The 27081-nt window shown below is 35.5% G+C and overlaps 1 protein-coding gene and 1 long non-coding RNA gene across 6 annotated transcripts in view; one reads left to right on the top strand and one right to left on the bottom strand.

Annotated features, from left to right (window-relative positions):
* LOC309654339 overlaps positions 1-27081 on the bottom strand; it is a 1078238-nt gene that overhangs the window by 128442 nt on the left and 922715 nt on the right. The window lies entirely within an intron of this gene.
* WDR72 (WD repeat domain 72) overlaps positions 1-27081 on the top strand; it is a 193288-nt gene that overhangs the window by 106501 nt on the left and 59706 nt on the right. For all 5 annotated transcript variants that reach the window (XM_082445137.1, XM_082445136.1, XM_082445138.1 and 2 more), the window contains 3 exons: positions 2295-2386; positions 6290-6369; positions 11956-12151. In XM_082445137.1, coding sequence (XP_082301263.1) covers positions 2295-2386; positions 6290-6369; positions 11956-12151 — 368 coding nt within the window. The remainder of the gene's footprint in view (positions 1-2294; positions 2387-6289; positions 6370-11955; positions 12152-27081) is intronic.

Here is a 27081-nt window from a genome sequence, read left to right as displayed (position 1 = left end):
CCATTATACTTGTTGTGAACTAAGTATGAACAAAAAACATTTAAATAAATGCCTATGATGATATACTTCGTATATCATTAGGAAAGGAAAAATTTGAAAATTTCGTACCTCAAATCCCACTGTTTAATTCATACTTTGGCATATTAAAATAGAAGAGGTTATCATTAATTCGTTTATAGAAAGTACAGTTTAGTAATAATAGGCATTGTTTTTTGAGTGTTTAATATCTACTAGTCACCATGTAAGCCCTTTACATACATGATTTCACTTCATGTGCACAGCAAAGCTGGGGTATAGGTACGATTATTTTGCTTATTGTATAGATAAGGATATTGAGGCTTATGGAGAGAAAGTATCAACCCCAATATTAATTCAGAGCCTTACAAGCTGATTCAAGGCTGGGCATCTGTCTAACTCCAGAGCCTGATTGCTAACCTTGACTCTGTGTTTACCTTCTCGCACTGCTAAAATTCAATATACTTTTTCATAGTCTGATGTTAGAAGATTGGATTCAATTCATCAAGTGCTTACTGAATATGTCCTTAGCACTAGCTCATAGAGGAAATATAAATAAATTTCTCATTTGGGTAGGAACTAATTGAAATGATGAAGATAATGCACATGAAGTAAGTAGAAAACACTGAAGGAACAAGGAGAAACATTTGTAGTATAGGTAAGTATTATAGGTGGTCAGAATAAAGAGAATACTTAGTGTGAGATGAAACCATCAGAAAGCCTTTATAGAAGATGTGCTCATGAACTGCTCAGTACATGGTGGTAAATAGTCCTTGACATTTCTGTTCTTTGGTAAGAGCTCAGTTCAACAAATATCTGTGTCAGGTACTAGATAATAGAGTTCCTGCCTTCAGTGAACCTACAGTCTGGTAGCAAATCCATATGGATTATGTAGATTCAGTGTTAAGCTCCCTATCATTACAATGCTTCTATGCTATAGGGTTTTCCATTTTCTGTTTGGTGGCCCTAATAATGAGAAAACAGAGACTGGTGAATTTCCATGATTCATATACTTAATTCTCCTCTATTTTCTTCTGCTCATTACAATATATATATATATACACACATATAATATATAACTTCATATTTATAATTTATATATATAATATATATGTATTTTAATTTCAGTTAGGCACTTTTCTTTCTATTACTAAGAAAATTAAATAACACCTAAGGTATGATTAAAAAAAAATTGTAGTCATCCAAGCCTGAAAACCTGAGAATGAACCCTGGTTTTGTTGTTAAACTAGTCATGTGGCTTTGGACTAGTCACTTAGCCCCTCTGGGCCTTGCTTTCCTCATTTACAAAATGAGATGAATAGAATAGGTGATCATCAAGATTTTTTCAAATTCTTGAAAACAACTTATATTTGCTAGCATAATCATGATCCCACAGAGCAGATGAGGGACTCAGTTATTGTCGCCAGAGGTTTTCATTCTGAGTTTGTTCCAGATACTGAATACAAGATGTGAAGGATATATCTGGTGCCCTTTAGGGGAGATTAAGGGCTTTCAGCATGCTTTCCATTAAATGGCCTTAAAATCATTGCCACACATTAGTTAATTCTTTACAAAATTCTTCATTAAAACAAATTATTGAATGGAGGTGTCAGGATTAGAGACTGCTTCCCTAAATAAGCCATTTCAGATTTGATCTGCTATTGGAGACTGCATGTTATAGTTAAGGAAATCAAAATAATGTGTATTGGATTTGTCACTCCAAATCCTTCCAATAAATTTGGCCATTTTGCTAACATTTCACTGTGATTGTAAAGGTGGAGAAATCTTTGTATGCTTAACAACTGAGTGTGTGATGAAACTGAATTTTAAGGAAAGAGCTATCTGCCTATGAGAATATCCCTGGATAGTATCTGAATTTCCTCTCATTGAATCACTGGACTAGGGTAAAACCTGTCTTCATCAAGTCCTGATGGTACCTGGGGATAATTCTTTGGCAGCTATGAACATATTAGGATTCAAAAATTTATTACATTAGCCACAAATCACATGACCTAAAGTCGCAAGGCCCCTCCAGTAAAAGTGGATCACAAGATAATTCTGGTAAACTAAGATTCACAATTCATTTGGGGTTAGGGTTTTAGGTAAGTTAAAGTGGGGAAATAAGATTCACCAAAGAGAATAATGTCAAAGATATTGCTAAAAATAATGTGTTCAATTCCCAAATTTGTTAAAGTGGTCATGCAGTCATATCGTCAATTTATTTCTCAAAATGTTTTTTATACATCTTTAATAATATCCTTTGAATCTTATTTCAACAGTTCTTTCACAATGGAGTCTGTGCATAACAAGATGAAAAGTCCTGGGAATGATATTTTAAATGTTTCAAGCTTCTACGGTTATTTACGAAATGGTAAAGAAGTTACAGATATAGTCTAATAATTTTTTTCTTCTATGAAATAAAAGTGCTATAACTGGATAGCACCCTACAGTTTAGAATAAGAAGTGTGCATGTTTATTGTTTGATTCAGTCTGTATTTTACATGGTTATAGTTTTGTATTCTGTCTATATTTGAAATATACATGAAATTTTGTTATTAAAGTAAATATCTTATAAGACATGTAATATGATAGATTTCATCAAATGATCTTTGAAATACCTAAAAGTCTGAAACTTTTCAACAAAGGAAACATTTGAATATTAAATTAAGGTCATATGTGATTTATGGGGAATTTACTGTATCAATATCTTTATTACCAAATAAGTAATTATTATATTAAAGAGTTTTACAGTTATTTCAGAAGATTATATAATGGTCCTTGAATTCTTCTGAGTAACAGTCTTGGTGTTTGGATTTTCTTTTGATGCCAAATGGCTAATTCATCTCTAAAACCTGCTTCTCCAAATTTTTGACATCTCATTAAATGGCAATCCAATCTTTCCAGTTATTTAGGCCAAGAACTTTAATGTCATATTGACTTTCCCCTTTTTTCTTGTACCCCACATCCAATGTTTTAGTAATCATGTTGGTTCCACCTCCAGAATATATCCCAGATTCTGACTGGTTCTCTCCACCTACATGGCCAGCCCCCTGGTGTGAGCCTTCATCCCCTCTTGCCTGGATACAGAAGCCTCCTAACTACCCTCTGCTCCTATTCTTGGTTCCTACACTCTATTCCCAACCAAACACCCAGAGTCATCTACTTGAAACTAAGTCAGAACCCCATGTTACTGCTTAAAACCTTTCAGTGGCTTATGTTTCACTCTGAATAAAAGCTACAGTCCTTAGGATAGCTCACAAGGCCCTGTATAACCTGGCTGCTCTACTTATGTCATCAGACACACCCCCCCATCTGACCTCATCTCTTTGTACTCATCCCCTGCTTCACGCCTTCCAGCTTTGCTGGACTTTTTAACTCGTACCCAAACATGGCAGGCAGGGTTTAGGGTCTTTGCACTGATTGTTCCCTCTGTCTAGAATGTCCTTTCTCCAGATTCCACATGAATCAACCTGCTGCTTCCCACCTCCACCCTCCATCCTTCAATTCCTCCTCAAATACCATCTTATCAATGAAGGTGCCCTCCCTTCTCCCCCGCACACCCTACCCCTTTCCCTGTTTTATCATAATCCTTTTCACTATCTGACATGCTGTATAGCATTTTTTCGTTTGCCACCTACTTCCTGCTACTCAAATGTAAGCTCCAGGGAGGTTATTGTTTTTTATGACAGTTTTATTCACTGCTGTGTCCCCAGTTCCTAGAACAATGCCTGCAAGGAATTAAGCAAGTACTTTTGGATTAATGGATGGATAGAAAATAGAACAATGGTTTTGGAGATAAACCACTAAGGTTCAAGATCAAGTTCTGCCACTTACTACTTAACTTTGGGTGTATCTTTTATTCCTTTCAAAGCCGAATTTACTGCATTTATAAAATGGGAATAAGATTCCAGAATTGACGTGCATTTTGCTTCGAAAGTTGTGTAGTATATGATCAATACATTGGGATGACCTGAACAACACTGCACAGTGGCCCTCTCAGGGCTATTGAAAAGAATATTCATTTGGGATATTTTAAAGTGAGAGTTTATTCATAGCTTCCAATTATTAAGCCCCTAGTATGTCCAAAGAATTATGCCAATGACTTTACATATATTACCTCAAATAATATATAAACAGCAGTGCACAGTAGGAGGATCTATCTCTGTTTTACCCTTGGGAAAATTGGGACTCAGAGAAGTTAGATGACACGCATAGTCAACCAGCCGACAAGCTGAAGGGCTAGGATTCCAGTCCAATTCCATCTAATTCCATACCCCTGTTCTTCCCACTATGTCAGGCCACTTCTCATATTTATGATTACAAGTCATGATTCCTCTATATGATCCAGTCTGGATTACCAGCCTTCTCCTTAGATAGTAGCCCTTTTTAGGGTTATTTGCTCTAATTTTCATTTTTTTATAACACTGGGAAAGAGACTAGAATTTAAGGTGCAGTATAAGTAGTTTCTGCAGAGACCTAGGGATTTGCTAACCAGAGCCAAGGAGGCCCCAACTTTTCCTATGACTGTCCCAACCAAAGCAGCCTGAGCAACTAGTGTTATTACTGAACCATCTCCCTGATGTTGAGAGGTGGCATTTATAGCATTTAAAATTCAGTTAGGTACTAAGGAAACATAGTTTTATGTTTTATAGTCGCCAGATGGGAGGTGAAGGGAAAGGAGGGATTCACTTCATGCTATTAATTCTATAAAGTCCAAGCCTGAGGAAGCCTGGGATGTTTTCTTTTTATCTTTCCCCCTGAAGTTATAATTAATTCTTTAACTCACTGTTATTGCCAAGAAAAGTTGGCTCTCATTTCCATCTCATATTAAAATTTTAACATCACATTAAAGTGTGCTGTGAAGTACCCCGTGATGCCAGTAAGTAGTTACGGTTGAGACCGATACTTAGCTTTGATGGTGGAATCACAAGGTCAACAAAGTGAGAGAGGGAGAAAGGAAAGCGATCAAAAGAAAATGCTCTGTTACCTGCTGTGCTCATGAAGAAATGGAAAATACGACTTCAAACTCATAGTGTTGTATCATATCACATCTTTTATGTACTGTTCTTGGGCATTTCAAATTCACATCATAGGTTCCATCAGGAGAAAATGATGATATTAATGAGCAGAAGTTTCTTATATATTTCCTTCATATTCTCAGTTTACATTATATCAATACTTTCTATTACATTTCCCTTGACCACTAATGTGAGATATATATATACACACACACACATATCTATTAATATATAAAATGGTAATTCAATGAAAAGCATCTTGGACTAATACTAATTTAAATAGTTGATCCAGGATTTCAAACATACATTAATACATTAATTTAAATAGACAATTATAGCAATTTTCCCTCCAGCGCAAGCCTGCATCACTCTTCCTTATCTCGCTCCTGGATCTGGCACCTAGATAATATACTTTAGCCATCAGAAAGCCTTAATTCATTGATTTTTTCATTTGGATGATAATATGTTCATTTTCAATTAATGAAAGGGCACTTATTAAGTGCTTTTCCATGTAGGGAACTGTCGGACACTCTATGGATCAATTTAAATAAACCAAGCCATAGCTCACTCTTAAAAGTTCACACTGAACATTAGGGCAAATAGATAGAAAGGACATTTAAAAGGGCAAACTTAAAAAGAAACAATACATAACAAAATGAGTCAAATTAAAACATAAGTGCTATACCTATTGATCAGATTAGTATAGCTCGGTAAGGATGAATCAAAGGAAGTCTCTTATTGGATTTTCTGTGTGATAGATACTGATTCATGGCAAGGTAGAATTTCAGGAATTATTTGTATGAGGAAGGAGTTGTAAAATTCAGTGATCTGTTTTGGGGGGAATGTTGGTCATTGCATTTTGTTGGCAAAAAGGTACAGAAATGGGTTTAAGGTATAAAGATGAATTTGATTTGATGTGAATGTGTATTAGTATAATTGTTAGAAATATATATATATATATATATATATATATATATATATATATATATATATATATATATAAGTTAATTAATGTTTCTTGACTCTGGCTATATATGAAAATCATCTGAGATACTTTTAAAAAGTATTAATGCCTCCCACCCTCACCCAGGGACCTATTAAACCAGAATCACTGGAAGATTGAACCTGGGCATCGGTGTTTGTGGCAAAATAAAAGTTTCCCTAGGTGATTCTAATGTGCAGCCAGGGTTGAAGATCATTGGGCTGCATCCATGTTTAATACTCTGAAGATATAAATGTGTTCCATATATTTCTAGGTAAGAGTGAATCCCATCTACCTGAAGCCGACGTTTCACTTTTGAAGCTAATTTCCTGTTGGAAAGACCAGTCTGTCCAGGTATGATACGGTTCATGTTCTTGAAGTTATTGGAAGAGTTCCTTGCTGCTGTGGTTCATTCATACTCCCCTTTACCTGAGAGTATACGTGAGTAGGTACTCTTGTCCTCACATATTTTCTTCCAGGGTATTTCATTTAATAAGACTAACGCAGAGACTAATAATGAGGGAAAAGTGGAAAATAACATTCAAGGATACACCAAGTTAAGGGGCATGAATAGAGGGGGCCGAGGAAGGGATGTTTATCTTGTTACAGGTAACTTATTGCCCACTGAGGTTTCAGGTGGTGGCAGAAATGTCTATTATTTGATTTCAAAATTGGATATAAAAGTCCCTAGGCTTGAGAATTTGGTAGGTATAATTAGAAATCATTTTTCTATCCTTTTCATCTGTGAGCTGATATAGAGAGCTGGTTTCCTCAATGTCCAATTTAAGTCTTTCTTCTTCTTTCAAGAATTTTTTTGTGGATAGCTTTGAACATTGTACAATAAATATCTGTGCATTGATTAGATGAATATTTATTGGAACTTTATTCTTCATGGGCTTAATAAATGTCAAATTTGCAAGATAAGAAGAGCAATAACTCCAATTACAAATGGTTAATTTTGGTTACAGGAAAACAAAGAAAGTCAACTCAGAACAAATTATGGGGGCTGACACCATAAAACCAAATAAACACAGTTGGGATGGTTATTAAAGCCATGGCCTACATGATTTGCCCCTCGCCTAACCTCTTTCTTCATCATTCTCCCCCATTCTCACTAGCCACGTTGATCTGCTTGTAATTTCCAGAACATACAAAGCTCACTTCCACCTCCGGACCTTACTATTCTCTCAGGCTGGAATTCTCATTTTTTCCATTCATCATTTGGGTCTTTGCTCAAAGCCAACTCCTCAGAGAAGTCTTCCCTGATCACTCCACCTAATATTGTCACCATACCTTGCTGCCCCATGCTCCAGTTACCATCACATTATCCAGTTTTATTTTCTTTGTTGTGTTTGCTTTTAGTGGAGATTATACCATTTGCTTTTTTTGCTTGCTTACCTTCTGTCTTCTCACTGTAACAGAAGCTTGCTGAGAGCAGGGACTTTGCCTGTCTCACTCACCCCTTTCACCAGTGGCAGTAGACAGTCAATATATATTTAATGAATGACTGAATAGCTATGCAAAAAGCATCTGTGATAATCAAATAAATATTAGTATATGTTGACTTTACCAGCATATTTACAGTCACCCTAAAAGAGTCTCTATTAAAGGTGGGATTTTTTTTTTTTCCCCAGTAGCCAAAGAATTTCTCAACAGGGAAAACAATTCTTAAGGAAAAAAGAATTCGATAAAACATTTATCCTGAGTTTCTCTAATTAAAGATCTTTTGTAGTTGTTCATTTGACCTTAAAATAAATTTTAATGTGGTTTGGATATGTTTGGACTAATGGAACTTAGGGTTCTATGATTCTATGACCTTGTGTAAAATGCTGGCAGCAGGACAAATATTACTAGAGCATTTATTACTCACTCTGTATGAAGTTTAAGCTTCAAAATTCTCCTCCCATTTCTGCCACTAACCTGATGAATGACTCTGGAAGATAGGTTTAACTTGTTGATTATTTATTTTACTCATGTGTAAAGTGAGAATGAGAATTCCTGGGGCCCTCAGGAAAAACAGAGGCTCTTGCAAGTATCCATATAAATGCTTCATTAACCAATCCTCAAATTCCTTATAAAGCTGTTCATTTAAGCAGTTAGTCAAATCATGTTAACTTGAATCTGCTTTTTAATGTATTTTAGGAACACTAGGTGGTAATGGAATGATTTTGTAAAAAAGAGCATAATCCTACTTCAGAAATTGAAGGGGGCGTACCTTTAAGGGAATGGGTAAGGATGAGTTAATTTTGCAGATGAATGAGTTTGTCTGGAGATTGTTTTTTGTTTCTCACACATGAAATATACACAACATAGAAATAAGTGCTGGAGAAGCAACAGCAGGTTTTGGGGTTCCTAACTTGCATGTTTCTGAAGCAGCACTAACGTTCTTTGGATTTTATAATCTAACACCAGTGGGTGAAATCATGACATCCAGGCCTCCTGAGAGAAGTATTGCTTTTCCAGGAGATGATGCAAGACATGAAAGGCTCGTGTGAGCCTGAGTGTTGGGAAAATGCTTTTATACCAGAAAATCTGGACATTGAAACCACAAGTAGGCCACGGGGGCCCTTAAGAGTCTTTATAATGCTCTGTACTATTTTACAATACTTTGCTGTTTCAAGGTGTTGGTAGAAAACCATTAACATTTTTAGCTTGCTATGGCATACTAATACTTCTAGTAAAAAGTATATGGCCCAGATGTGGCTCTCTTTTCCCAACCAATGGATTTTTAAACCTTATTTTAAATCTGCACATTCCTTCATAAGCGTGTAATGCTTTGCATATCTGTCTTTTCAGGAAAACTGTATATGCATTTGGAAGACAGCTTTATAGCCATAGTGCTTTCAATTTTAGCTCAGTATTAACATCACAAAGTTATATAAAATAATGTCTACAGATTCTATATTTTGTTGGGAAAAATTCTATGCCTACCTCCTATCTACAAAATTTATCTACTCTGTTTATATGCTAGAGACACTTAAGTATTGACCGTCAGAAACTATCATTAAATTTTACTTTCCATAGTATATATTTTTAAAGTATACAATATCTATTTCAATTCCATTAGCATGGTTTTAGTGCTCACTGTATACCAGATACTGTAACATTATTATATGCTTATATAAGTTGTACCATTTCTCTGTGTATTGACTTCACACTGAGCACAAAGCGTATATTTTGAGTTTGTTTCCAATTGGGTACGTGCCATTCTGTATTCACTTTTAAGTTTTGTGGCTCTGAGTATCCTGCTCATTGTGGTTAATATGTTTTATTCTGCTGTTTCTGCTTCATCTTGCTTTTTAATGATACTCATATTGATTATTACTGCAATATGCATTTGTAGTGACAAATATGTCAAAAAGTTTCAAAATTTAACAGGTAAAAAAAATATGGTCATGATATATAAATCTAATAATTAGAAATGTTAATTGAAGCTTCATAAATCCTTGTATTTTTTTAAGAAAGAATATTGATCCAAGTTGTTAGAGAATATTATATCTAGTGGATAGAAGACTTTCTAAATCACAGTTGTGAGAGGGCATCCATAATCCCATGGGAGCATATGGCCAAACTGCCCATTCTGAGGGATAGACCATAGTCTGGATGTACTACAGTTCTGAGGATATCCTCTAATATCTTCCTGATTTTTATAGGTATGAACAGAAGCAAGTTCCATACAGCTTTCTGTGATTGAAAGCTCTCATCCTAGCCTCTCTCAGCATCACAGACTGTTTTATAAGTATGGACATGAAGTCCCAGAGAAGTACGTGACTTGTCAAAAGTTACATTTGTAGTAACTGTCATAGTCAGATCAGGAACTTGGACCTTCTCATGTCAGGTTAAGAGCTCTGTATACCACACCATTCATGTCTTGGAAGCAGTGCTATCAAATAAATGTGTGGCAAAATTAAAATGACATAAATTTGGTGTTGTAAAATTGTCCATGAATAATTAATACAGGTTGTCCCATCATAATATCTACATGATAAGCATGATTCACTTATTGTGATATAGAATAGTATATGTTAACAGATATCATAGCTAATAGTTAATATACAATGTATCTCAGCATATGGTAGATATTAATAAGCATGACTCATCAGTATCATGATGTGTAGAATTATACGTTGTGTTCATGGTATGCAACAGCTTTCACAGTGTTGAGTACCTCCTCACATGATGTAAGCATTATGTACCTGTATTGTGACAGGCAGTACTACAATGTTAATAGATTTGGTATGCAATAGGAAAATCATATCGTTCATTAGCCTTTTTTCACGACCCAACCAAGCATTTGACTGGACAAGAACAGGGGGATGATCAGTGATCAAGCAGCTCCTCTGATACTTTCAGGAAGCTCCCTATATTTAAAACTCTAGAATAGAGTTTAGAACCCAGTTCCTTCTACTCCTGTAGTTCACCTAGCATCTGCCATCAGCAAAAACTCTCAAGTGTCCCTGGAACCTAAAGGTCTCACATGCTACCAAGACACATAAAAGGGACTAAATAAATATTTAAATGAATACCTACTCTGTTTTGGGCATTAGCATCTCTCGATCACCAGTCTCAGTGGTGTTGTCCCAAAGCCCTAGCTCTAGGCATCCTATGGGTAGACTGGGAATAAGGCAGAGGGGATGATGGCAATTATGGAACATGAGTCATCGTGACAGAGGACAGGCTTTTGAAGGGAAAAGAGTAGGCATTGGGATGTGGCTATGTTAAAGGTTTAACTATCAGCCAGGGGAAGATATTGGCAAGGTGTCCTAAGTTCATCTAGATCAGCAGTGCCCTTCCTTTTCTCTCACCAATTCAGGTCTTGGCTTTCCTTGAACTCTACCTAACTTCTGGACCTTACCTCATCTCTTACCAGGAAGGGGCTAAGGTACTGTCACTGGCTTTTTACTGAGATGTAAGGGTATAGAACCTTGGGAGGACATATACTACTAAGGACATAGAATCAGGGGTTAGAAGGCCTGTCCACCAGGTCTGTGTGGAACTTGGGATGTCACATCCCAGGTTCTTCATTTTAAAAATGAACATATTGGATTAGGTGCCCTGTGCTAAATATCTCCCTTCCCCTTCCCTCAACCACAGGTCCTTGACTGGGTAGGTACAATAATCAGAAGGCAGGCTTTGCAGTATTTTAAGCCATGTAAAACCATATACACATACACACAGTTCAGCGAGATTTACTATTAAAGTCTTGTCTTTAACTTTCTGTATTAAACCTAGTTTAAATCAAGGGATTTTAGCTAAATCGTGTTTTAGAGCTAGACACTGAGGAACTAAACCTGTCTTTCAGAGCAATGTGATATATTAAAATTTTCTTTATCTTCTGGTATAAATGAAAATATTTTATGAGAAAGAATTGAGAACTCCCTTTAAACTTTCCTTTTACATTCTCTTGAGTTTTTTTTTACTTTTTTAATTTTTTTAAAAATATTTATTATTATTTAATTTTGGCTGTGTTGGGTCTTCGTTTCTGTGTGAGGGCTTTCTCTAGTTGCGGCAAGTGGGGGCCACTCTTCATTGCGATGCGCAGGCCTCTCACTATCGCGGCCTCCCTTGTTGCGGAGCACAGGCTCCAGACGCACAGGCTCAGTAGTTGTGGCTCACGGGCCTAATTGCTCCGCGGCATGTGGGATCTTCCCAGACCAGGGCTCGAACCCGTGTCCCCTGCATTGGCAGGCAGATTCCCAACTACTGCGCCACCAAGGAAGCCCTCTTGAGGTTTTTTTAAAAGAACAGTATGATGATTTGGGTGCCAGTTTTCAGTAACTGCATTTCAATTGTTTCAGATGGTAATTTTAGTGGAATGGAGCATTCCAATTTATGTGAGACTTATTCAAATCAAAATTCTAGACTTTGGGTTTTACATAAGACTCCACGCATTTGTGATAACACTAAAAATAATTCATTAAAAATAAGAAAACTTTACAGGTAACTGAAGCAATACAAGCTGTTCTTTTGGCGGAAGTTCAACAGCACATGAAAACCTTTAGAAAGACACCAGTCAACAGTGAACCAGTGTCGGTGGCAGAGAATGGTGACTATAAGATGATGCAGATCCTGCCAAAGATGGAATGGGCCAAGGAGCCAGAGTTACAGTGTATTACAGACACTGTGCCTTTGCAAAGTAAGTGCAACATTTATTGGTATGCTCTTTCATCAGAACTTTTTCTACTACTCAGAACATTTTGAGAATGAGTTCACAATGTATCATTTCTGCAAAAACCAAGCCAAGTGCCCTGTTTCTGACCTTTTCTGCTATCAATTTCCTCATAATTATCAAGTTTCTAATTCTAAATTCTATTATAATTAATAAATTCTTTACAGAACAAAATTTATGTAATTTATTAAAATGTTTTAAAGTTAAGTCAGTAAAAATGAAAACAGAACTAACAGTAATAGCTTAATGGGACATACATTATAAGGATACCCTGATAATAATGGGTCCTAAATTTGTTTTCATTTGATAATAGCCATGTGCCATGTGCCATTTTTTTTTTCTTTTCTGAGAGTAAGAAATGTACTACAAACTAAAATTGCACTGCTTTACAGTTGGACCACTTGATTCTTTCTATAACAAATTTTATCATTGTAACTTTATAATCATAGTGTTTATGGTTTTGACTAGCAAGTGAATCTAAATTTCTGCTGTAAAATGTCATCTGATTTTTCAGCCTGTTAGTTGTGACTTAAAAATGAAAATTAAAAAACAGTAAAAAAAAAATAAGCAAAAATTTGATTTTCAACTTCATTAGTAAGGTTTTGATGAACAAATGAATTTATAATATGATTAAATATATATATTTGTCAGGAAAACATGTTACAAATTTACATATTTCAGGTTGAAAGAGATTTTTATTTGGGACTCAGAGAAATGTTGCTGTATTTAAAATGTTAACTCTTAAAACGGGTGTCATTCTTAAAAATGCATTATATTTATTTCTTATTATTTTTATAAGATTACTGACTAGAGAGCATTATGTAGTGAGAGAGTATATGCAGCAGGAAAAGGCTTTTTCAGTAAAGGCCAAAGATCAAAATAGATAGAATATTTCCTAATGCCAACACAGTCAGCAAGGCTGGTAAATTCAATAAGTAATTTGTTAAAACTCAATAGCAATTTCAAGTCATTTGTTTACTTGTTGTCAAGAAATTAGCTTTAATTATCTGGCAAATTCACCCACTTTAAGACACTTCTTTTTGATCATATCACAAAATTGTAGTTGTATTACACCTTTCAAGCAAGAAGTAGAAAAATTCCTTTTTAAATTAATTTTCAATGACTATATTTGTGTTCTTTATTCATTTGGAGAGGCACCTGTAGTGTCATTTAGTAGGTTTCTTCCAACTCTCCAAAGACAGCTAGTGTGTTCATCATGTGTTAACTCTCATTAGTTGGTATTTCTGTGCCTTATCCATAAACTTTATTTATTTATTTTTAACATCTTTATGGGAGTATAATTGCTTTACAATGCTGTGTTAGTTTCTGCTTTATAACAAAGTGAATCAGTTATACATATACATATGTCCCCATATCTCTTCCCTCTTGTGTCTACCTCCCTCCCACCCTCCCTATCCCACCCCTCTAGGTGGTCACAAAGCACCGAGCTGATCTCCCTGTGCTATGTGGCTGCTTCCCACTAGCTATCTATTTTACGTTTGGTCGTGTATATATGTCCACGCCACTCTCTCACTTTGTCCCATCTTACTCTTCCCCCTCCCTGTATCCTCAAGTCCATTCTCTAGTAGGTCTGTGTCTTTATTCCCATCTTGCCCCTAGGTTCTTCATGACCATTTTTTTTTTAGATTCCATATATATGTGTTAGCATATGGTATTTGTTTTTCTCTTTCTGACTTACTTCACTCTGTATGACAGACTCTAGGTCCATCCACCTCACTACAAATAACTCAGTTTCGTTTCTTTTTATGGCTGAATAATATTCCATTGTATATATGTGCCACATCTTCTTTATCCATTCATCTGTCAATGGACGCTGAGGTTGCTTCCATGTCCTGGCTATTGTAAATAGTGCTATGAACATTGGGGTGCATGTGTCTTTTTGAATTACGGTTTTCTCAGGGTATTTGCCCAGTAGTGGGATTGCTGGGTCATATGGTAGTTCTATTTTTAGTTTTTTAAGGAACCTCCATACTGTTCCCCATAGTGGCTGTATCAATTTACATTCCCACCAACAGTGCAAGAGGGTTCCCTTTTCTCCACACCCTGTCCAGCATTTATTGTTTGTAGATTTTTTGATGATGGCCATTCTGACCGGTGTGAGATGATATCTCATTGTATTTCTGATTTTCATTTCTCTAATGATTAATGCTGTTGAGCATTCTTTCATGTGTTTGTTGGCAATCTGTATATCTTCTTTGGAGAAATGTCTATTTAGGTCTTCTGCCCATTTTTGGATTGGGTTTTTTTTTTTTTTTATATTGAGCTGAATAAACTTTAGTGTCTAACTTATCCATTGGCCCATAGTCCTCATTTCTGGGTGAGAAATTCATGGTAGGCTATCAAGGTGAAACTTTTTATGAGTTTTGCTATCACATGACTTACCCATTATTTGAAGTTTCACCAGATTGGGCCCTGTTCTGTCCCCAGTTAGTTCTCGGATATAAGAACTATTTACTCTATGGAACTGAGTCTTACTATGACTAAAAAATCTGGATCTTAATAAATATTATCTATCTTTTGATCATTATTGAGTGGTCCTTTGCCAATGTTAAAAGAAAATTTAGGGTTAACTTGTGATAAGAATTGGAACACAAAAGTATTAAAGCTACTTTATATGTTGGTGGATGAAATTTAGAATATTTTATTTAAAATAAATATATTCACAAAATAATGAGCATATATTTTCCTGGGAAATATTCCCTGTAGGAAAATATTAATTACAATTGCAATTAAATAGGAAGCAGATAAGCATTGAAGAGGAAAATTTCCAAGCAATATTATATTGGATATTAACATTGCCATTTTTTCCCCTTTTGGAAAAAACTATTTTTTAAACTATTCAGAGGAACTAAGTAAAATTATAAGAAAAGTTTTAGACCTTTATTAGTGGTATATACTGCATTACTTCATGAAATTTTTAAAAATAAATAAGCAAAAAGCTATTTTATTTACTTCAAATGTCCTGATTTAAAGGTTAAGAAGATGGTGTATGTGCTATTCACCAGATATGATTATTCTTCAAATGTTGTCAGGAGATTTACTTAACCCCAGTGTCACTGCAACATACATCATTTTATCAAATATTCTTATGATAAATGGTTTATGTTGTTTGATTTTATCAGGTCCTTGTTCATTTTTCCTCTGTGAGCTCCCCATTCCCCCATCTTTTTTTTTCTAATTTCTTTTATTCTTTCTTGATTCATCTTATTTGTAAATCATTTGGAAAGTAATAGATGATTTTTTTTGTACAGATACTCATAAACTTCTTTTATGCCAGGGTAGATTATGTTTGGTTTATTAGCATTATGGTAATATGACAATAATAGTCATAAGGAAAAAATAATATTAACAACAACAAAAGTTATTACATTCTTAATATGCTCTAACAGTACGCTAAGTAATTTAGGAATGCTAGCTCACTTTTTCCTTTTATTTTCACATGATCCACATGAACCCTAAGGCTCTGTTTCCAATATTTGAGTTGTCTGTGTAAACAGTTTTACAGTTTTTAAAAAAAATGTCCATGTTCATGGAATTGAAGTCACAAAGTACAGCTGAAAAGAACTACTCTCTGAGAAAGAGAGATTCCCATGGTGCTACCTAGGCTTTTCCTGACATAAGTCTCTGTATATGTTTAGGTTGACATACTAATTATGTATCTTTCTCATACACATAAAAATAAATAATATTTCAAAAAAAGTTCATCACTGTACTAGCTATCTTGAAAGCCACTGGTGTTGCACAACTTGCACTTTGAGACATGCTTCCTATTATTATTCCATTTTTTAAATGAATAAACTGGACTTACAGGAGGTATGTGCCTTGTCTACAGTCACAAAATTACTAAAAACAAGGAAACAAGCCCAGATATTCTTTTAAACACTGCGTTCTTATCCAATAAGGTACATTTCCCATACTGGCAGCATGAAGGAAATTTGCTCTAAATCAGCTTGATCTGAAAATTGAATAATTTATTGAGTGGTTTTCTTAGATTTGTATTCCTTTCTCATAAATCATACTTTCTATTAACAAAGAAAATGCAGAGTGTTCAATCATTGCCATCTCAGCCCTTTTAATAAGGAAAATCACCAGGTTTCTTGAACTGTTTGTACATGAGGTGGAAATCAGTAAAGTGAGAATGGAAGCATAATATATGTTTGAACTTTATAATTTTGTATCTTATTTTTCAGTGTTTTCACTTGTTACATTTCACAGCATGTATTTTATTTGAGGTCTTAATATTTGTGAATCAGTATTTTATGGGAGAGTGGTGGATTTTATCTGAGTTTACATTTTTATAACGATTGCATTGCTATCTTCCTTGAATCTCTTTAATAAGAAATTGTGTAATTAACACTCACATTTAGGGCTAAGATTCATTGCTTTAAAAAACAGCAGTGGTTTCTATTATTAAAATGCATTTGAAAGTTATTTCCTTTAACTTTTTTTTTTTAATGTTATTTGGATCAGTTTAAACAAGTATTCTAAGTTGTTCCATTAAACAAATTGCTTGAAATACAAATGGTGGCTTTGTAGATAAAACTGTCACCTTAGAATTACTGGCTGAATTTAAATTCACGTTAAACTGTGTGGTTGTGAAGATGATGCATCAGATATGGGTACTGCAAATAATCTTTATTATGTGTACAATTTTCAAAGTCTTATCTGCAAAATTAAATGATGAAAATGTCCTCTTTAAGTAAAACCATTATTTTGTAGTAAATAAACATATTCAACAGAAAAGTTTTGTGGTCCTGGTGGCCATCAGTAGAAGGACTGGCTTGGGACAGTCTTCATCTGCCTGCTGAATTTCTCAGAAGGAAATCTGTCTAGTTGTAGAAAGGCTTTGAAACATAGTGTCTGACTACCTTATAGGGAAACTCTTTCTTGACCATCTTTAGTTATGGTAAATGCATCTTCCACCTCCACCTTAGTCTTAAGGCTAAGTGAGAAGGCCAATGCATTCTTCTTTATAGCCACAGAAGTCATTTAGGAAAGATCTGTGTAAGGCGAGTGAGCAAGGAGTAGAGAAGTAATGAGGGATCGTCATAGAATGCCTTGTGTATCAGAGTGAGGTCCTAGGCTTTCTCTCTGAGTGAGATGGGAAAATATTTGAGCAGACAAAGGGCACATATTTTAATGGGATCTCATTGCCTGAAGTTCAGGGCCCTGGACAGAAGCTGGAAGACCAGTTGGGAGGCCATATAATGCTAATGCAGATGATGGCAGCTTGGAACAAATATGGTGGCTTGGATGGAGAAGATGAGAAGTGATCAGATTTTGAATGCATTTGAAGGTATAGCTGACAGTGTTTGCTGACGAATTGGATATGGAGGAGTGAGATAATGAAAATCTATACTTGCATTTTTTCAAACAAAAATATCCTTGATACAAAGATTGACCCTGGTATCCTGATTTGAAACCTATGTCGGTTAGTGTAGTGTCACATAGGATATTCCAGGTATGCTGAAGGAGAGTAGAAGACTCACTTCAGAGAAGGCTGCCTCTGCTATGTTCAGTTTCAAATGTCCCTGCTTAGATGATCTACAGATTTTATTTTCTAGTATTAACTAAACTAACTCTCAGAAAATGAGCAATATTTCCTGCCAAGAAACTACAGATTGAAGATAATTCTAATAATGCAAGCTTAAGCAAATAAGATGTAAATGGCATTGTCGTGTGTGTGTGTGTGTGTGTGTGTGTGTGCGTGCGTGTTAATGTCCTCCTTTTGAAATTTTAATTTTTGTGTACATTTTAGAGTGGACTTAATGTGGATATACTAATAGCATGTATATTGTTTATAAACAAACATACATATATTTGTGATGCATGCACCAAATTCTTCCTTGCTATTTTCTGCAAGAAAGTATCCCAACCACAGCCTTGGGTGGAATCAGAAGGCAGGTATGATAAACTTTTGGGTATGCAGGGTTGGTAACTTGATATAGTATATTGCACACTGTGCTGTCTCCAAAACTTTGAATACATCTTTATGCATCACTCCTCTATGCCTCTGTGTACTGATCCAAGAGTTGGTGGTACACAGAGAACTAACTGAAAATCCCCAGTCGAAGACCATAAACTAGCATCAAGATAACCATAAGGGTGTCAGAGCCACGGAATAGTCTGCAGGAGCGCATCACAGAGGTACTTAACCCAGACTTTGAGGTCAAGAAAGCTTCTTAGAAGAACAGTTGCCTAATGCAAGACTTGAAAGATGAACATGATTTAGCCAAGCAAAAATAGGTTGAGTAGGAGAAGACAGCTGTTTGCTAAGACCACTAAAGCCACGTAATCCCTTTTCTTCCTCGCAAGAATTATCTGCTCCATACATGCATAAATGAGGAACCTGAATATTAGAGAGAAACCCATATGTCCTTAACTTCTTCTCTGGAGAATATCTGTGTCCTCTTTGAATCTCATTGTGCCAACGCCTTCCTCTCCTAACCCTCAGCCTTCCAGAATAACAATGATAGTGATAGTGATGATAATAACAGCTAACACGGATATGGCTTAATATGTTCTAAGTGCCTCACACACCTTAAATCATTTGATCCAGGCAACAATTCTTTGGGGATAGGTAGTATTGTTATACCCATTTTATTGATGAGAAAACAGATACAAAGAAGTTAACTAACTTTCCCAAGGTCTTATTACCAACAAACAACAGAACCAAGAGTCAAACCCAGGCAGTCTGACATCAAAATCTGGGTTCTTCATTACTATCTGTCATTGCCTTCCAAGTAACCACTATTTTCCTTCACTGTTTCTTAATTCAGCAAATATTTACCAAGTAGCTCCTATATGACATTTACAGAGATAGGTATAACCCGTGTTGGGGATCACAAGGCAGCAAAACCCCAGATATCTGGCAGAGCAATGGAGGAAAATACTCTCTTGAATCAAGTAATCAGCAAATATCAAATACCTAATTTCTACTAAACTTTGGATGAGACACTGTAAGCTATTTCACTAAAGATGTACCTAATACTAAGACTTTTGTTTGGAATATAAATTTATATGAATATAAGTTTTAATGTTAAAAATTAAAAGGTTTTATGCCTGGGAACTGGCAATGCCAACTGATAAATGTTAGAAATGAAAAAGATTCGGCATATACATATCAGTCAAAAAGGGGAAGGGGTAGCAGTATATGAGGAAGAGAAGAGGAAAGTGAAATTTTCATCTTTATAGATTAATTTGAATCATGTAATAGGCTTAACTGACTTAAAAAGCAAGATATTCATGTTAGATGATGATGATTTTACATATGACAAGCAAATAATTTACCACCTAGAGTACACTACCTATCTTTCAAAAAACACTGTTGCCATTTGGGTTTAATATATGTTCTGTCTTATTTTTAGCTTCTTGTAAAATAGGTGCAGAAATTTTATCATTTCCCTTTTCCCCATATAAATTCTTCTGAACTTCACTGCCTCTGCCCTCTCCGTATCATCTTAAAGATTTCATCGCCTTAGAAAGACTGATAGAGTTCACTACTCTTTTTACCAAAGAATTTCATCTTTCACAGAGATTGAGATTGATGACTTTCATCTTGGCATACGAAGAACTAGAGTATTGCATCGTCTTTTTTCCTCATGAGCAATCAGAATGCCAACCTGATCCAGCTGGGCAGAGACGGTAGCATCAAGGAATTGAGTTAAATAGTTCCTTGGTAACGGTTGTGCAGGCACCACTTTATTGATTATTGTCTGCATACCCATTTAAAGTTATTGACAAAGGAAAAGTGATCTAGATTCTGTTGCTGCAATCAATGTGTTCTGCACTATTGTTCTCCAAACTGAGACTGGCCTCCCAACACTGACCTCTCAAGGACGGAGTTGGGTCTATTTATCTTTTTCCCTCCCATCACCTGGGATGGTCCTTCACCTAGTAGCTGGTAATAAGTGATTATTGAGTGGATGGATGAATAGATGGACCACGGGGTAGCTTGTACTAAAGATCCAGCCAACTCCTAATTAGTAAAAGAAAAAGACAAGGAAAATCAACTGATTGCTTTTCCTTAGCAGCCAGATATAGTCTTGAATATACACACGAAAATTGTTTTCTAAACATCATCATCCCAGGATCATGTGTATGCACATAGGCTGACAAAATAATTAAAAATAGACACATGAATGAATCTAGCTTGTAACCATTCAGAAAACATCTTTCCTGATGGTTGATTATTTGGCACTTCACTACTCATTTTGTCATGATCTGGTTTCAATCCGATGTTTTTAGAGAGCCCAGAGACTTGCCTGAAACTCATCTTCTTATTCTTCATTCAGCTACAGCTTCTCCAGGGAAGTGTTTAAAGAGCTGCTGTGTCAAACACTATTTCCTCAGTATTTGGATTCACATCCTGGGTTCTGACTCATCTGCCTCTCTTTGGATTTCTGGCTCACTCGTGATCTCTTGTAGCCAACAGCCCTTAACACTGCTAACCTGGAGTTCTGCTTACAGCCTGGCTCACTTGCGTCAGCCTCCTCCTTATTGACTCCATTCCTACTTCTGAGCCTGGCACTTTGTGTGATATTAGTTCCTCCATCAAATGCAATTCCATTAGCCAATATAGATATGCATTCCAAGTTCTGGAAATAATTTTGATATAACTAAATTCCTTGAGAGAAAAAGCAGGGATTTAGTCAGCTTTGGATTCTCAGCAGATAGAATAGTGTCTGGCAAATGGCAAGGCAATTGCTAGAGAAATGGGGCTTGATGGAAAAAATATCCATATGTTCTCAGGTCGTTGGAATACCCCATTCCATCAGAATTTCATTCACCTTGCTGGCACGACCCTTATTTTTCCATTTTAACTTGCCAATATATCTGCCCAACTTTCACCCTTGGAACAATGTGAATAACTTCAAAACATCTCTTATTAAGCACTATGTCGAAAGTTCAATGTAAGGTACTGAAATTTTTTATTACATCATTTTATACATTTCTTGTATATTCTTCTAAATAGTCTAGCACTCTAATTGTTTATTTATTTGCCTTTCTTTCCCACCTCTCTGAACTCCTTGAGGGCAAGAGCTAGAACTTATTAATCTTGTGCTCCTAGCAGCTAACGCACCACGTGGCTCATGATGGGTGCTCATTAAATGTTTGTTGCCTGTGTGAGTGGAGGAATGATAAATGACAGTGACAGACATGTATCAAAGAACTCTGGTCTAAGGCAAAATGGAAGAAATGCTAAATAATATGTTAATCGTCTGTAGGTAGGAAGAGAATGGAAAAGATCATTATAGGGATGATGGCTTTCTTCTAAAATGTTAATCCAGAAGCATTTCTTCAAATTTATTTATTTAGTTCAGGGGCAATTTATCTGTCTATAGAGCTATCAGGAAAAATGAATGCTGACAGATGCTTGAAGGCAAAAAACAAGGCAACCCCAGAGAACAAGCTACAAGAAATGAAGACAGCTGTTTCAAAGAAGAGTTGTTCCTTTTTTTTTCTTTTACCTGATGCAGATGAACATGGGCCCTTTATCTGTGCAGGAACGCCTGTCCTCCAGCCAGGCAGCCCTGCTAATTTGGGGCAATGTAAAAGCGCCCCGTAGTAGCTGAATATACATAAGAATACGGTAACTGTGGACAATCTTTCAGCCTCTTAGGTTTCTTCTCATCAGAATGAAGTTGGTCTTGAAATTTTAGAAAATTTAAGTGTGGTGTTTCTCAACTCTTTCAGTCCTAGAATGGACTGAAATATTGCTAATGTTGTGTAATGTTCCCTTTCTAATTCTAAAATGAAGTTCATAAGTAATATAACCTATCTATACAAATAATTTTTATACAATTTACAGGATAAAAAACAAAGAGTAAGAAATTTATAATAAAAATATGTTAGTAGGTAAAAGCTTGGGCATAACTATACTAAAAGATATAATAAAATGCTGACCAGGAAACATTTCACTGCTGAGAATATGACAGCTGCCAATGCAGTCCCTGCACACGCATGGTGGTGCTGTCAGTGACATGGGTGTCCAGATGGATTTTTCTTGGTAAGGTTCTGGACAACATCAGTGAAATGTAGCCATTCTTTGACATACAAGGTTAGTGTCCTTCCTAGAAAATTGGAGGTATAATCAAAACCTTGAAAGATCCCTGTGTGTAAAATTAAGTTAGGTTCTGGACTCAAGAAATTATAAGCAGGGCTTTCCCTTCCAGGAATGTCTAGTGGAAAATTTGGAAGCCATGTGAAATATCAGGACAATTTTTTCATTGCGAAGGACCGTCCTGAACACTGCAGGACATCTGGCATTTCTGGTCCCTGCCCACTGAATGCCAGTGAGTGTCTCCACAATCATTGGGGAAACCAAAGGTCTCTTGCCTCAGCAGTTTCCAAAGCCTTCCTCTAGGGGGCAGTACCAAACCTGCTGACAACCAAAGGCTTCAGAAAGGGATTCTGTATATTCTGATGCCTTTCTTTGTTTCTATCCTTCTCCCCTTTTGAAAATGCACAGGGAGGTGACGGAATTAGGAACCCCCAACTAACTCAAGAAGTTCCTTCTTTAGCTCCCCCTTGTTTGCTCCTTCCTTTGTACTCCACCCACGTTGTTTCTACATTGGCCATAGTACTTCCAAGGATGTGTAATAAATCATCTGATTGCAGTTCTGTCTCCTCCATTAGAAAAAAGAACTTCTTGTCCTATCCTTTCACTTTCATCTTTGTGTCCTCGAAGGCTGGCTCTGGGCCTGGCATAGAGTCAATGTTGTTTTGTGTTTCTAACGCCATCTTAACATCTGCTTCTGGGAGGACCCAACTGACACCAGTGGGAAAGAACTTGATGCAAAAAGGGTATTTCAGGCAAAAGGAATAACATGAGGACAGACACAGAGGAATACAGTGTGGTGTGGGCAGGGTATAGGAGATGAGGATGCTCCAGTCTGGATCCAGAAGATGAGACGCCTAGAATGTAAAGGATCTGGCAATGGGCTTTTTCTTGAAAGATAAAGGGAGCCATTACAAATTATTTTAAGAGGAGAAGTGAGGCATTTCCAGTGCAAAGTAGACAGTGAATAGAGCAGGAGCTGCAAAGAATCCTTGTTTCCAAATTTTGTCAGAATACCTCTCTGTTTGGTATTTATTTGTAAAGCAATACTTACTTTCCTTAAAATTTTTGTGACCTCTTCACGAAATTAGGTTATTTAGACAGAATATTAGTGCTTTATCTCACATAGAGAAAGAAAGTATGTTCACATTACATAGAGGAGAGAAATTTTGTCTCCTTGCTTTTAGACCAAATGACACCAAATGTTCTTCAGGATCATCAGAATCCAGGTCATGTTAGTAACACCTTCAGAGTTGCTGTGGTTCTTGGTGCTAATTTGAAGTCATTTCTCTTTCTTTATATTTAGTCACTATCTCAATCTCCCATCCATCTGAGTCAGTTCTTAAATTTTTCCCAACTCATATTTGTACAATACTTGGTCTGATCTCTCAGCTGTTTTGGATGCATTTGGATCACTTACCATATATTGACAAGTTTGGGTTTCACCATTCATTTTATTTTTCTTTTTTCTGTGTATGCATTTATGTAGACATTATTGACCTCCTTTTCTATCAACATCCTTTACTGAAACATTAAGTAAGACCAGGCTTATTAAGTCTTTGCTATCAGACATTTTCCAGGAATAGGATATATTATTTCTCTTTACCACTTAAAAAAAAAAAAAAACTTGATTTAATGAATAGAATTTTAGCAAAGCAAGGTAACTTTGAAATGTGCTTTTTCATGTGTTTATATTAATAACCAATGAATAATTTCAAAGGTTAAACTTCATGATCCATCTCTTCAAGTCATCTACTTAAGTCTAGAGTCATTACATCACCTGCTTCCCTTGTGCCATTGATTTAGTTTCTTTCAAACTGCTGAGATTGGGCAGTATCATTTATTTTTTATATGACAGACTCTGTACTATGAAACAGAGTTTCAGAAGGTAATGGCACAAATACCTGTAATACAGTATAGAATGGCCTACTCACCTGTGTGAATCAGTAAGTTATCCACTAAAACTTGTCTGAGGTTCTCATAATGCTGAAAGAAAATGAAAGGTTTTAATCAGTCTTTTTTTGTAGCAAATAAGTCGGGAGAATTTAGTAGTACTCAGATACCATAATGTGTCTGTGTTTAATGCTGAGGAATGCAAAGGAGTTTTTAGAATTTTCTTAGGTTTCTCCTGTTTCAAGCTCTCCAAATTATCTAGAGTCTGTTCATAATGTACTGTGCAGAAATGTTCATTTCAGGACTGCCAAAATATCTATTTTACCATTATTTTCAGAAACTAAAAAAAAATAAATAAGTGGATTATTTTCAAATAAAGTAAGCCTTTGCCCATTTCAATGAAAGGAAAACTAGGGCATGGAAGACTTAAGTACCTTTGCTATGTTGATATGACTTGTTGGAAAATGGTCTTAGACTAAACTGCATGCTCCTATTTACTAATCTCAGATTCTTTTCTGTAAATCATAGTCATGGGGCATCATGTACAGGATGGAATTTATAAAAGAGCAAGCTCATTTATTTATTCAAATTTATGTGTTTCCCTCTAGCTAAATCCCTAGGAGGATATTGCCATTTTTATGTTTCCAATGTCTCATTTTAAAGGAAAATATGTTACACATTTAAAAAAATGAGTTAAACTATTTCTACTGTTAATGGCAATCCATGTTATGATATTCATATTATAAAAACCAACTCTTAGTCAAAAATATAGTTTGATGACTATAGCATGTTTATAAATTGAAGATAGTGTTTTCATTTCTTCCATGGTAAAGTTGCTTTAAATATTGGTTTATTATACATATTCACATGTATTACAAATATTTCCAGTAAGCAAACACAAATCATTTTTATATTTAGCATTTAAAATGTATCTTAACTTGAACATTAAATCATCTATTAAATATTCAATTAAAGTGGGTTTTGATCCATTTTTAAAAATTAGTGGTCAGGTATTCGGGGAAACAAGCTTGCAAGATATTTCTAAAACACAATTCACTTCATTTCTTGTTCTGTATATTTTGTCAGAGAACGCCTTAATGTAACAGAAATCAGATTTGGTGTGTATTTTTACACCAAATCAAATTGTGCAGGCGCCACCCTCAGCTTTCTCCAAAACATTATAAAGGATAAGATTCCACCATGATACAGCTTAAGAAACGAGTACGGCCCTGGAAGAAGTCCATGCATGGAAAGTGAAGCTACAGGAGAGTATGTTTTACCGGAAAAACCACGTGTCTTATAACAAACATCGTTACAGAACTGGATTTAAAAAATAAGTTTACTTAGCTGAGTTCTTTTTCTGGAATCTGTATGTAAGGCATATATGCTGTTTCGAGTTATTCTGCAGGCATAAATCATACGTATAAAAGGTACTGAAAAAATGTAAGAATGAAACTGCAGTATAGGGGTGACTAATGGTATAAAGCACTTAGATGCTCCAGTTATAACAACTATATGAAGAGGGTGAAGGCATCATAAGTCTTTTTATTTATTACAATTGGCAGCTTTCCCTTCCAAGTTGTATTGAATATAGTCTCACTTTCCCTGTCTTCTCCTTGCCTCAATCCTCAATTTCCCAAATTCACAAGCCACAGTTATAAATTTTAATTATTCTTAATCTGTACTTTTAATGTGTAGCAGTAATCCAAAATTATTCATTCCTTTTATCAAATCAGCAGTGGAAAAAGTCAAGTAAAACTGCATAGGCTTTTTTAGAACAGAAGTTCTAAAATTTTCCATTTCCAATTCCCAGAAAAAAGAGCTGTGATCTGTCACTATATACATAATTGCTTAAATATCAGAAAGTCACTACAAAATAATTACAACCTAGCTCATGAAGTGAGCTAGGTTGTTTTCACCTTCATATGGGATCGTCTACATAACCATAACTGAGAAGTTGCAAAATATTAGAAAAATAAAGCCAAGCTTCACCAATAACTTCCATCTCATGTGTAAAGCATAAACATTTCTAAAGATTTTTACCAATGACTAGCTCCTTTTTGCTATTTAAGAAATGATCTAAATTGGCGTTTTAAAACTTTCATAAGTAACTGAATCTTTTGTAAAACTGAAACAATCTATCAAATTCTATGAATTATGAGATATGAAATTAAGACGGATGATGGTCATATAACTTTTGGTCTCAACAACTAATTCACTCTAGTATATTGCTTTGGATATACTAGACAGAAAAAATTATGATTCATCCTAGTAAGCAGAATAGCACTTCAATAGCACTTGTCTGTATAATTTTACATGAGTGAAACTGCCTACTACTAACAGTAAAACACAATCATGCAACCTCTTTAATAGATGATACATTTATAAATTTAAATATAAACCAGAGATTAATCTTAGATCTGCATAGAAACAGCTATTTGGTAGCATAAATCAATGTTTATTTTTTCCAAGATTATTAAAAATTCGTACAATAATTTGCCTTTTAAAATCATGGTTCTTTAACAATAACTGTGATATATATTTTAAAGAGAAAATTTGAATCAGTTATGAATTCCCTCTGGGAAATGCTGAAGTTCCATGGAATGCAAGTTAGAAACGTCTGGACAGCATCATGCATGGGGAAAGAACTGTATCATTTCTTCTGTCCACCCCTGAGCCTAGTACAAAACTGCAGCAGTGCAACAAATACTTGCCTAATTACCTCAATTTCATTTTTTTCAGTGGCCCTTTTAGTTGTATGCTTTATTTTTAAAAAGGAGACTCATCTCATAATTTGAATAATGTGACCTGTTGTCTGGCTGCCTCCTTTTAAGACTCAAGTTATAAAAGTGCAAACCATGTCACCTAGGAATGAACCTTACATTTCCCACTGCCTCAGTTTAGTGCCAGCTGGTGCCAAGCA

This window comes from Balaenoptera physalus (genome assembly GCF_965194825.1).
Source record: "Balaenoptera physalus genome assembly, chromosome: 2".
Lineage (NCBI taxonomy): Eukaryota > Metazoa > Chordata > Mammalia > Artiodactyla > Balaenopteridae > Balaenoptera > Balaenoptera physalus.
This window is presented reverse-complemented; position numbering and strand designations above follow the sequence as displayed.